The sequence below is a fragment of the Thunnus albacares genome, chromosome 5 (genome assembly GCF_914725855.1).
Source record: "Thunnus albacares chromosome 5, fThuAlb1.1, whole genome shotgun sequence".
Taxonomy (NCBI): domain Eukaryota; kingdom Metazoa; phylum Chordata; class Actinopteri; order Scombriformes; family Scombridae; genus Thunnus; species Thunnus albacares.
Window position 1 is genome coordinate 29749012 of NC_058110.1, and position 14233 is coordinate 29763244.

Consider the following 14233-nt stretch of genomic DNA (forward strand, 5'->3'; position numbering starts at 1 on the left):
CAAAGGTATGAGAAAGTCGTGTTCAATGAACAGATAGAATAATTTATACTCAGTATGTAATTGACATTATGCAGAGAAGCCCTGTGCATTGTCTATAAAGTGGGATTATAAACAGAAGTTTGTTTACAAAGGTAAATCTGATATAAAATATAAATATGCTTTAGAATAAACTGTCAAATTCACTATTCAGCTGCTGTTATATTATTATATTATGTAGTTTTTTCAACCTTGGTTACTGAAGATGTTTTGCACTTTTCATAGATGCTCTTTTATATGTACATGTTATTGTTACATGTTTATTTTTTAAAGAAGTAGAATAAAATATTCCACAATATATAGCTGTGAGATTTCTAATGTACAACAAGTCTGGATTACTAATTAGGCCCAGCAGGCTTTTGTCACAGGCAGCTTCACTCTATGTAAATTGGTTTTTGGTAATTTAATTAATGGCAATTTTTTTAGGAAACTGGCACCAATAAAGTACAATATCAGTTAAGGAAGGTCCTGCATTAAGAAGTGCTGTGTCAACATCTATTGTTTTAGGAAATTTATTATTTTAGTTATATTGTATTATGTTCACATTATGCATATTCCTAATAAAGTAGTGTTTAATCAAATTGCCACCAACTAACACACGCTCATTATTATTATTCAAGCATAGGAGTAGCCTACTGGTTGGATTTGACAAGGTACACACGCAATAAACAGAGGTCAGCAGGAGTCACCTCACACATGAATCAAGCAATGATGAAGCTACCATTAAAAAATAAATTAGAGGTTTTACAGGTCAATTAGTTTTTATGAGGTTAGCGATGCAAATATATCTCATTAGATGTGGATTTACTCAAGCGCTGCTTAAGTACAAATTAGTATTTCCATTTTATACTTTATACTTCACTCCACTGCATTTATTTAACAGATATATTTACTGCTTACTTTTCAGATTAAGATTTTTCCTTAAAAAAAAAAGTAGTGTTTAGCAGTGTAGCAGTTCGACCAAAGAGAGACCTCCCCTCTAAACTACTAAGACAGTTTCATTTTAACCTTTCCTCCTCCATTAATCATCTCACGACCCCTCAGATTTATCTTGTGATTCTTGGGAGGTGCCCGACCCCTAGGTCCTCTTCTTCTTTGTTGATTTTTAGAGGCGGTTTACACCCAAAATGTTGCATTACAGCTTTCTGCTGATTTGAAAATGACACTCAATTCTCCCCTCATCCCATTCTCTAATATAACATGTAAATCTGGGCTCTGAGAGGGACTGAACGCCTCTCTCAACAGCCCCTGCACTTCCTCTCCAGTAATTTCCATGATATAAAAAAAACTTTCATGCTGCATCAACAACTATCTCGATTCTCTCGGATTTCCTTCCTGCCTAAGCGGCACAGTTAATCACCATGGCTAGAAATGCTAAGAACTTAATCTTATCCTTATAAAAAACAATATTCATCATGCTTCCTACCTGATTCGTTCTCCTTTACTTCTTGAATCTTTCCATTTCTAGCTGCTTCCTCATGGCTTTGCCTTCTCTTGGACCTGATCCTCATGACTTCCATCTCTTTCTTTCTCTTTGGACAGTCTGCTTTCCACGCAGCCATTAGACTAAACTAGCTAACTGTTGAAAATCCTCCTTCCTGCCCAGTCCTAGATGGGCGGGACGTAGCCTCAACCAAACAGGTCACACCTGAACAGATAAAAGGCCTGAATCAGGCCATGTTCAGCCCCTTCCTTTGTCTGCTGAAGCATAATCTCTGTACGTGGAAGCAGATATTTTCTCCTGTTGACTGTACACTGGATGTATCGTTTGTGTGTTTGAGTTATGGATATTTGTTTTATTAATTGCTTTTCTTTGTAGAATTAACATAATGGCAAACTAGTGCTATTTGATATTTGATATTGTTTACCAATTATTGTTTTAGTTTGCCTTTTAGCTATAAAATCATCTGTACCAGTCAACACCTAAAGTGGAAATCCTGTGAAAATATAATAAACAGTTGAATGGATCTCCTCTCTGGTCGTCATGCTTTAACTGGTGTGCCAATGCAGAGCCTCTATAAATAAACCCAGTTACCACCAAGTCACCATTTCTACATTAATTGTATATAAAGTAGTTGAAACTAGCTTCACCTCCAGCAGCTACAACAGTAACATGATGCTCTAACACTGAAGCTTCAGTTTCTTTCAGTGTCTTATCAATCTAATAGTGTCGTATATGATAATATAATATTATATAATATATAATATATTTTTCTTTGATATTTTAAGGTTCAAGGTTCATGTTAATTGTCATTATACAATGCAGGATTGTACAATGAAATTCAGTTGTACACCCTTCCCCTCCAAGGTATTTACAAATGTTAAAATATTGTCAAATTACATTAAAATAAAATAATCAATTTGGCAGAGATAGAACAAAGTGTAAAAAAGTAGCAGTAAAGAAGAAATTAAAAAAGGAAAAACAAAAAATGCACAAAAGTTTTAGGCACTTGTGAAAAATGCTGTAAATGAGGATACTTTCAAGAATAACACCATGAATAGTTTTTATTTATCAGTTGACTTAATACAAAGTTCAGTAAACAGCAGAAACCTGAATGAAATCACTATTTGCTGTGAGCAGCTTCGCCTTTAACCTTTTAACATCCACCGGGTCACCGGCGACCCACTTAAGCCAGTTGTAAGCGGTCGCATCACACAGTAATGAGTAAAAGCAATTGGCACAATTTGGCCAATTTGAGATGATTGGAGAGGTTCGGGGACACCAGTGACACCACAAACTAAAAACTCCCTAGCTCCCATAAGGTTAGGCCTAGAGGTCTGGGATTTTATACAGGTTGACAAGATGTAGAAGGTATGTGGTGATTTGCATAGTTCTGGCATAAAGCATGTCCTAATTATTGTTATTCAAATATGAGTCATTATAGATGAGGACCAAAAACACTTTTTTGAGCCTTATTTGAACTGATGTAGTTTTGTTTGTGTTTTAGCCACATGCTAAACAAGAACATTTCCAGAAACTAGAAGATGTCACTTGTCAAATGAAGCCTAATACCTGCATCATGGCCTTACAGTTCTTCTGTTATAAGCTTTTCCATTTGGGTATGCCAAATAGGCGAAAATTCTATAAAAAGGGTGGACGTTAAGGGGTTAAAAAAGCAGCAGTTCTCCTTGATACACCTTCACATAGTTTTTGAGGTACTTGGCAGGTCGTTTGTTTCTGCATCTTGGAGAAGTTGCCACAGCTCTTCTATGGATTTCGGCGTCTCAGTTGCTTCTGTCTCTTCATGTAATCCCAGACTGAGTCCATGATGCTGAGATCAGGGCTCTGTGGGGGCCAGACCATCTGTTACAGGACTCCTTGTTCCTCTTGTCACTGAAAATAGTTCTTTATGACTCTGGCTGGATGTTTGGGCTCATTGTCATGCTGCAGAATAAATTTGGGACCAATCAGACGCCTCCCTGATTGTTTTGCATTATGGATAAGAATCTAAACATCTAAAGTGCCTAAAACCTTTGCACAGTACTGTATATGCAAGGAATGTAGAGTTATATTCCATGTATTATAAACATTTTGCTGATAATACTTGCTAAAAGTACACACAGACAGTACTTTTACTTAAGTAGAATCTTAAATGCAGGTTGTTCTTCCACCACTGTTCATTAATCTGCCAAAAAGTTAATAACAGTTCAGAGAAGGAAGTGAAATGTTTTAGTTGCAGTTACCAACATTCTCCAGCAGATGGAGTGAAGTGAGTGGAGTGCAGTACACTGCTGAATATCTCCATTTCATGCTTGCAGGACTTTTACTTACAACTAAATGTTGTACTTTTTACTCGACTACATTTATCAGACATTTATATAATAAAATATGCATAAAAGGTGCATTCTTAAAGATGAAACATTTATATAAAGTTGTCAGAATAAGCCCCACCTTAACTAGCTACAACATTAAAACACTGCTTACATGTTAATGCATCAATAATAATTATGATCCAGTAATATATGTACATATAACACACTGAAAGGCATTATTTTGGATTTAGTTTTAATCTTTTAAGTACATTTTAGTTTAATTTATTACATTTATTTGTCAGGGACTATGTATTGTAAAACATCTCACACAGGAAGAAGAATTGTACCCGATATAGCTAGTACAGTAGCTTATTTCCATCTGCGGTTCCTGCTTGTAGACACAAACAAAATACTGCTCATAATACTTTTGTAATTTTACTTAATTAAGGAGTTTCAGTGTTTCTTCCACTTCTGGGCCTCTGGGTCCAGGGTCTTTAAATCCAGGTGTTGACACCACAAAGTAGTTAATAGTTAATTATCTTTGAGCTGAAAAGACAAAATAATAATACCATATAAAACCTGAAACAAGAGGAAAAGCCATTTGCTGTGAACCTTGTGTGACATTTACTCAACCAAAAATCATGACTTTCAATCAGTTGATTGTTTAAAGGCATTTTTTGACATCGAAATAATGAATCCCGTGTTTGCAAAATATCTTAATCACATTTCCACAGGTCATGTATTAATAATAAAACAATGACCAACAGGATTTGTTCACATAATTACTGATGGAGGCTTCAATCATCAAAGCAAGGCTATGAATGGACTTATGTTGACATTCTTCTCATCATTTTAGTCAATTCTCTCGCTGACACTGAAACAAACAATAGTGTGTGTTGATCAGCATCATCAGCAATGAAAGCAATGCTTGGATGTGTTGGTTATATGCAGTGGAGGTGCAAAAGGTGATTCAGGGTGGATGTCAGCTGTAGGAAGGGACAAACTCTGACTGAACTGTACCAAGGAAATCTTTGAGCACTATCTAATTATGAAAATCCAGTTTCAAAGTGACAGCCATGTTTAAAATGCACATTAATTAATTTATAAGTTTTGTCATAAATCATGATATAAAGGACAGTATAGAATTAAATGAATTTTGTTCTCCACCTCATATAGATCACAATATTCACAGGTTCTTTCATCCTCAATCACACCTCTGTATCTTCCAGTTTCAATATCTAGTGGTAAAATACCACATAGTATCTGTGCGCAGAGTGATCTCATATTTTATATTCATATTTGTAATCTTTCTTAAATAAACAATAAGTTCTCAAATTTGGCTTTTGCCAGATTTCTTCTGCCCGTGTTTGTATTGTGGCATGCGAAAGACATTGTTGGAGCAACACAACACGGATACAGTAGTAAGGTGCAAACACATTCCCCAGAGGGGTGCTTTATTGGAGACAAAGCTTAGGGGAAAGAGTGGTGATGGTTGCCTGGGCCAAATCTCAAGGGAGAAGGGAAGCCGGTGCAGGCAGCAGGGAAGAGAAATTGTTGTCTCGGCAGTTGTCAGGCTCGGTGAGGCAGGCGGTCAGTCTTCTGCATCTAGGAACAAAGAGTATAGGTGTGAGCTGTGGTTTGAGGTGAGATCTAAATTGACCCCCCTCTGGCTGTGAGAAGCCTCTCCTTATGTAGGTGCTGATTAGGCTTGATGAGCTCCTTGTACGGGGAATTGGGTACCAACTGTGGGTGATAATTGCCGTCCTGCCTGCTCCTCCCTGACTTGTGTTGTGCAAACATGGCTGTAGGTGCGATGCTGACCAGGTGAATCTCTGCCCTTGATACCGGAGGGCTGACAGTGCTTGTATCCCCTCATCACCATATGCATTTACCCAAGATTTAGTATTTAAACTCCTCCACTTCCACATTAGCTTTTTGGAAATAATTTTCTTCAAGTCCACACTCTTCTAATAAATCAAATTTTTCAGATGCCCATTCACCTCCAATAGAATTTTTTTTTTTTACCTGTAATACCTCCCAATACCATACTCAGAATATGCTTGAACTGATGTACCGTGTAAAAATGACATACTTTAATCTATAAAGAAACCAAGATACTTATATTTATCTGTAAACTCAAGTTGTTTCTCACCAATGCAAAACATCAATTTGTCCAAAAGTTATCAGCAATTTACTTTTGTGATACCATTTGTGATTAAACCCCCAAAACCTGACTGGGGATGCAAAAGGTGTCTTGGGTTTGTTTGATTGTTCCTATGCCTAACAGTTACCATCAGTTTAAAGACAAAACTTCCATCCTGCTTTAAAGGGAACCCATCATGAACATTTCCAGGTCTATATTGATATTCTGGGACGCTGCATGAATATCTTTGCTTGATTTACAGTTCAAAGGGTTTATCTTATACTGGCTCTTTATGCAGCCCCTCAGTTCAGCCTCTGTCTGAAACAGGCCATTTTAGCTCCTGTCCCTTTAAGACCCGCCTCCTGATGAGTCCACTCTGTTCTGATTGGTCCGCTTCAGGAAACTGCCCTTCGGCCGACTTCTGGCAGCTCAGGAGGTTACGTAAAACAACAATAGTAGGAATATATTTCTTTTTCTCATTCTTTACTCAAATTGTCAACTTCTCAAACACATCCGTACATGTGTCATGCAAAATCCAGTGGACAAGGCAAACAACCTATGGAACCACCTTAGCAACAACCATACCCTTAGTTTCTTGAGTTATAGATTAGTTTTGATTGTAACTTACCATATACCCACTGTGTTCTCAGGAGACAAAGGGGGACCACTTCCTGCTTTTAAGCTCTTGCTGACATCACAAGTGATGTCATGGGTTAGTCCAAGTATGGGGGGATTTATTTTATTTTGTTTGGTTTGGTAATGTTTGGTTTTGTATTTATGTTATTTCTAATTATTTTGGTTTATGGTGAGGACTATGTTGCTATTGATGTGTCTATAAACAGTGTTAACTGATACGAGTGACATTGTCATATAACAGTTGTTGGTATAAGGGAAAGGACAGCCCTGCTAGAAATATGGTTCTGCCTGGATAGATTCGAGGGCCCGTTTAAAGGACCAGTGTGTAAGATTTAGGGGGCTCTATTGGCAGAAATGGAATATAATATTCATAAGGATGTTTCATTTAGTGTATACTAGCCTGAAAATAAGAATTGTTGTTTTTGGTACCTTAGAATGAGCCCTTTATATCTACATAGGGAGTGTGTCCTTTCCCATGGAGCCCACCATGTTGCACCGACATGTCTCTACAGTAGCCCAGAACAGACAAGGCTACTGTAAGTTCTCCTATACGCTTGGAAGGGTGGTATTCAGTTGGTTGTAATCTGCAACTTCACTGCTAGATGTCACTAAACTGGTCCTTTAAGGGGAGAGTTGTTAGTTTGAGAAAGAGCAGAAATGAAAGAGGATGTCAGCATTTTTGTCTGCACAAAAAGAGAGAGAGAATGTGTGTGTGCAACAATTTGTTGCAATAGTCTGCATTTTTGTGACCAATGTTTAGCATTTCATCCAATTCTACCCACAGTCGGCGATACAGCAACAATATAACATATTTCTACAATTGTCTTGTCTTTAATAAAAAGAAACTTGGTACACAAGTTCTCCATAAGAATGTGGAGGACATATTGAAACATGGCACCAATAGTCCCACCTTTTGGCCATTAATAGAATAGCAACATACCACTTATTAACTGCTATATCTCTTAAATTTAATATTCCATGATAACCAAATTCAGCAAAGTTGTACAGATGGGGATGCCAAACAAGTCTGTAGCATTTGATACAATTTCACCTGTAGATGGTTTTTGAAAAAACATTGTTGCTTGGGCTTCAGCTGGCAGCAGCTCTATACCACAGCAGAGAGCTGGCACACATCTGCCTGGACAGTAGAGGATGATTTTTCACTCATCTTCATCCAGCAGATCAGTAGCTGAGTTCCTTTTTGCTTTGCTTGAGGCAAAATACATAGCATTTCCAATCAGTCTGGATTGTGCTGTAAGCCCTAACTTCTGTCATGATAATGATTTGGTACCATGCCATCTGATCACAGCATCAAACAAAATAAGCTGTTTTACTAGCATATACTTCTTTTGTTAGGCCTGAGATCTATTATTTGAGATTCTTTTTGACTTATTAACCAATCTTGATTGATCTTGAATTATATTCCCATTTAATGCGAAAAGCACTGGATTGAGTGAATTAAGTGAATTGAATTGAGGTTTGAAATCAGAGTCATGGCAACTGGCTTCATCTGTACTGTTGCTAAAATAATCTCTCGTTACAGCGGCATGTCAACATTTCTGTGAGTGGAGCTGGACTTGTGATTCTGATACTCCAAATTACAAGGTGAGTTTCATTTTCCTTCATTTTATATGCCGGCGTCTCCAAAGGACTTAATTTTAGATAATGTCCCATTGCTTTCTGTGTAGTAGCGTCTACCACTTTGTAACAGATGAAATTGTTTTCTTTCATACTAGTGGATTTAGTACTATAGTGGCCTATATGAAACACATCAGCAATCTACAGCAACATCCCTAACTTAGTCCTTTAGAATGGATGTGCTATATAAATGAAGTATTATTATTATTATTATTATCTTAATAAATAAATAAAAAAATTCACATTCTCTCTGAACACACTTTTTTTGTTTTTCAGGTGGTTCATAGGGAAAAACTCTGAAAGGCACCCTGGCAGGACGGGACAAAGTCCGGTCACCGAAGGCAGAAAGTCACCCAGAAAAAGACAACATTAGTCAACCTCTGTGTGTTGAGTCTACTAAAGAAACGGATGGACTCACCCACCTGCAAGATCAGTCTCTTAGTCACACTTTTCAATTACTCACTGAGTTATTCTTGGTCAGCAAATGCATTCCCATTATTCAATTAGGGGGAGCAAAGTTATGTTTTTGCAACCCTACTTTTTTGTCTTTTTAGAAATAACCTTATCATCATACAGTCCCCGCAATCAGGTGATTCTTTTTAAGCAGCCCATATGAATGATAATTTTTCTATTTTTAGCAACAAAAACAAGTAATAAAAAAATCTGATGTTCTCGGACCACCCTTTGAGTTGGTTCAGTCCAGCCCGTCATGAGAGACAGACAGAGCGGAGCGTTTTCTCACAGCATTAAAGTGTCTGAAATAACAAACGGCCAAATGTTCAGCGGTGGAAAGTAACTTGTTTAGACTTCTACAAAATATTCTGCTTTAGTTTCAGTTTTAGTCAGACTTTGAACGGAATTATTTTTAAATATGATGACACATCACTCCGTGCTCTGTGCTGTGCTTTCATTATTATGATTATTCTCTCATTTTCTCATACAAGTTCACTCTAAGGAGAAGTAAGGTCTATTCCTCAACTAAAATGGCCCTTTTAAGTCTTGAGGAGCAAAAATGCCCTTCTGAATTGTGCATTAAAATAGTCCTTGATTTGAGATAATGTAGGTTAAAATAATCTGCTTTTGAAGTTCTGATTATTTATTCCTGTATGGCATTACAACTACATCATCTAGTGGTGCCAATAGCTACCACTAGAACCTGTGTGTGGGATTACAATTAGATAGTTGTTGTGAGTCCATTTCATTCATCCAAATTGTTTTTACTATGTTGTAGTTGTTAGACTTTGAAGATGCCTTGTGAGTATTAGGGATGTGCAGAGGGCCCAGTATTTCTATTTATATCTGTATTTGACAGACAGTAGAAATCTGACACCTTGTGTTACTCTAATAGCTTATCCACTAACACAGTACCTGTCTGTAATACATAACTGAGTGCAAACTATAAACTTTATTCATAAAGTGCACATTTTTTATTTCATTTCATTTCAGTAAAAAACTCTATCTTGGTGGAATCTACCCAAGTAATGATAAATAATGACTTTACTGAAAATGAGTAAAATTATCATGTAGTCCTGCACTATAGAACTTCTGCTGACTACATGATACAGAAATAATTTCAATATGTAGTGTGAAACTTTGTGCAGTCACTAGTAAAAACTGCAGCCTTTCTGATATAAAGTGGTGAAATGTAATGTGCTTACCATTTCCAACTAACTTTCTCAGGTTTAAGTAAAGATAGAGGAGGATAAATTGATATTTGAATATAATTGTTGATCAGGGTTGAAGAGAAATGAAATTATAGCTATTTTCTAATTAATGAATTTAAATATTTATTGCCCTCATGTTAGAAATGGTGCCACACACATAGGCTACTAAACTAGAGTTAAACTTCAGTTTTCATTTATCAAAAGGTATTGTCAGAGGAGTCACAAAAATAAAGACAGACAAGTACATATTAGCCTGTCATTGTAATCTAAGATGTGACTTGGTTTGAGCATTTACTCTCTTTCTATTTTCAGTTTTAATAAAAATAACCAACAAGTCAACCAATGTAATTTTTAGGGTCCATTTCCTGTAAACTCGCAAATGCAGAAACACATATCTAATATTCAGAGGCCAAGGCTTAAAACAGGAAGTCTTTTCTGAACTGCTGAACTGTTATTCTGTTTCACACACTCACCAAGGGAAGGAATTACACTAACAATGAATAACACAACTTGTCAAAGTATCAACTTTGACTTTACAAGCAGATTCCTGACTCCTGTTTTCATCTTAGTATTCATCGTTGGTCTGGTGGCTAATGGATGGGGACTGAAGTCTTTGCTGCACAACTGGAAGAAACTTAAGATCATCAATGTTTTTGTTCTGAACCTTGGTCTTGCAGATATTTTGTATCTGCTCACACTCCCATTTCTGATGTTTTACTATTTTATGAGGAGTAAATGGATCTTTGGAGACACATTCTGCAAGATAACAAGATTCTGCTTCAACTTAAATTTATATGGCAGCATTGGATTCCTTACTTGTATAAGTGTGTACAGGTACCTGGCCATTGTCCATCCAGTGAGAATGATGGGAAGATTTACTGTCACCCACTCTGTGGCTATTTCAGTCATGGTTTGGCTGTTGGTGAGTGTTCAAAGTCTTCCAGACATGTTCTACATCAAGACATCTGGAAACAAACCTGGGAAATGCTATGATACCACCAATGATACATACGTTGAGGATTACCTGAAATACAGCCTCGGATGGACACTCACTGGGTTTTGTCTCCCATTCCTCATCACACTGGGCTGCTATGGACATGTGATTCTCATTCTCTGCCGCAAAAATACCATTGACAAGGTACAAAAACAGAGAAGTTTGAAGTTGTTGCTCATCTTGATTGTTCTCTTCTCTGTTTGTTACATCCCCTATCATGTATTCAAGAACCTCATCATCTGGTCAAGAGTTTTATCAAAACAGCAGGTATGCTATGAGTGGTTTAATGAAGTCTACATTGCTAGTCAGATAAGTCGTGGACTTGTGTGTCTGAACAGTGCTCTCAACCCTCTGGTTTATCTGCATGGAAATGAAGATATTCCTGCTCAGCTCAGACAGCTGCTCCAGCAAGCTCGTCAGATGTTCAGACGTCCACCTCCAACAGACTCTGGTAGTGTGCCCATAACAGAACTCACAGATGACGTTTAATACATGAAAAATATGTTTTTCCAGTAACATGTTAAATATTAGTATATATTTGTAAATGTTTCTCAAAAATAATGATTCTGTTTCTAATTTCATTTTCATTGTCTCAGCAGTAGTAGTGTACTTTGAATTTCTTTGTTGCTGAAATGTGCTACATAAATAAACTTGTCTTGCCTAGTAGTTCTGTGTTTGCAATACGCAGCTTATGTAACCACCAAAACTTTGAGTTTGCAACAGGTTGGAAATAAGATTTTTTTCATGCTAATATTTAAATTTGTGTGATTATACTGAATGTTTAGCATGAAAGACAGTTAACAATGAATAAAATAACAAAAGGTTAATCAAATTAGAATACTGTTTAAGTTTATATATGACCATGCTGTTGTTGTCATCTGAGCATAATTCAGACTTGTATATGTGGAAAATTGTGTTTATATATGCAGAAAAAAAAATTTAAAAATCACTGAAATAATAAATTCTCTAAATCTTCAAGTCTCAATATGTTATTATGATTGTTCAGAAAGGCTTGCAGTGTTTTCTCTGAAGTAGGAACCACCAGAGGGAGACTCTTACTTTCTCATTTGTGTGGGTGAAAAACTGGATCACCCAAACTGTTTGCACACTTATGAATAACATCTTACATGATATGCTTAACATCATACAACTGTACTTTAAGTGCTAAAACTGCACTCCAAAAACTCTATTTCCAAGAAAGTGAGATAATCTTCTATTTTGATTTAAAATCTTGTCTGATTTGTTTTGAGTTCAAATTATATTATACTGACTATGCAGGGATGCACATCTTGTCCTCGTGTCAGTTTTGTCTTTGAACACAGATTTCTGCCTCTTGTTTTTATCTCAGTATTCATCGTTGGTCTGGTAGCTAATGGATGAGGATTCAAGTCTTTTTTGCAGAAATGGAAAAAACTGGGACATGTCAATGTTTTTGTTTTGAACCTTAGTCTTGCTGATATTTTGTATTGTTTTAAAGAAACACCTTGAAGTTGTATGATGTGTCTTAACATTTGAAGTCACAAATTAAATGGCTGATTATTCACTGTTATAATTACTGTGAATGAAGTTTTCTCCATCTGCAGAGAGCAGAGTCGTAGCAGCACGCTGCACTGGGCCCTGTGGAAGGATGGCAGGTTAGTCTGATGGACTGACTGACTGACTGACTGACTGACTGACTGACTGACTTCAGTGCTACCATTGGCCTGAAAATTGCAAGATTTCCCTCTGTTGAAATGTGGCTGAAACAGATTGCTGCCCTGATGCTGCTGGAGAAGTTGACCTTGTCTGGGTCATTTGTCTTTTGCTATTGTGTGACTGGTGAAAGCAGACCCCATTCAAATTTTAAAACGTTCACAAAACTTTAATTTTCAAAGTTGTATTCTGTGTTGTGAAATACCATTGACAAGGTCAGGCACATGCACAGAGGGACCTCAAAGGGGGCTTGAGCAACTGCCTGTTTGGTCTCTTAGAGACAAAGTGTCCCTTTACTGGGGTGATTTTTAAAATAAACAAATATATTCCTGTTGATCCTGCTACATCCAGTGTGACACAACAATATACTCAGTACCTCATGTTGTTTCTAGCTGACAGAGAATTTATATTGGTATATGTCAGTGTTGATAGTTTACTGTGAGGTAAAGTGATTGTAGGTGACAGAACTCAGTAGCACTAAGGTTCAAGGGGACTATTATTGTCATTGCACATCCCATGCAAAGCAGGTATGGATCTGTGTGCATGTTAAATAAAAAATAACAATGTATGACATCCATACATCCTTGTCACATTATGCCATGTTGTGATTAGAATTAAAGGTTCTGTCAGAAATTCCCTCTCACTAGTGACATCTGTGGCCATTAAATGAGCTGCAGTCAACACCCTGATGCTCGCGGTACGAGACTATTGCAGGTGATGTCTTTTTCCTCACTTACACTTCTTATAATTACATAAAAGATCTCTAATATTGTGTTTTGCACCATGTTTGAGCAAAGCATCTCTCACTCCCAATCAGTCAACCCCACCGCCATCCTCCGCTGTATGTACGTGCACTTGCTCACATACAAACACACACAGAGGTTCCTGCTGCATTGTGGCTGCTGGCCAGTGAGAGCTATGCTGCTAGTGTGGCTAGAAATCTACAGAGAAACATTATCAACTCTCAAGATATTAGACCATTATTTTTAAAAGATGTATTCTGTAACTCTCTTTATCCATGCTAAAGACATAATTTATAATTGCTATAGATTTGAAATAGGCCATTTCTAATTAGTACAATATTTGGTTTGCCAAATTTTGAACAACATTTTTGGTTGGAGTGTATCCAAACCAAACACTGTTATTATTAAAAGGCTTATTACTGATTTACAAAGCTAAATGATTTGATCACCAGAAAACAAAGCTATTAACGACAACATTTGAGATAATCAGAGGTACACTGCCATACAAATCAAACATTTCTTGTTATATTACTGTATATTGATAACATATCAAAATAATACAATCAACTCACAGCTTAAATAGAAACATGCTTTACCAAAGGAAGCGGTAAACCATACGAAACCCAACCAGACAGTGGAAACCTGACACCTCGTTTTACTCTAATAGCTTAGTGCAAACTATGAAGTTTATTCATCAAGTGCATCTATTTTATTTTATTTCATTTCCGTAAAAATCTCTATCTTGGTGGAATCTACCCAAGTAATGGTAAATAATGACTTAACTGAAAGTGAGTACAATTATCATGTAGTCCTGCACTATAGAACTTCTGCTGACTACATGATACAGAAATAATTTCCAATATGTAGTGTGAAACTTTGTGTGGTCACTAGTAAGAACTGCAGCCTTTCTGATATAAAGTGGTGAAATGTAATG

The 14233-nt window shown here is 36.8% G+C and overlaps 1 protein-coding gene across 1 annotated transcript; it reads left to right on the forward strand.

Moving 5' to 3' along the window:
• Nucleotides 1-10292: 10292 nt before the first annotated feature.
• LOC122982990 (P2Y purinoceptor 1-like) lies at nt 10293-11439 on the forward strand. The gene has a single exon (XM_044352648.1). It carries the CDS (start codon nt 10367-10369, stop codon nt 11351-11353), a length of 987 nt encoding a protein of 328 aa, XP_044208583.1. The 5' UTR covers nt 10293-10366; the 3' UTR covers nt 11354-11439.
• Nucleotides 11440-14233: the final 2794 nt, after the last annotated feature.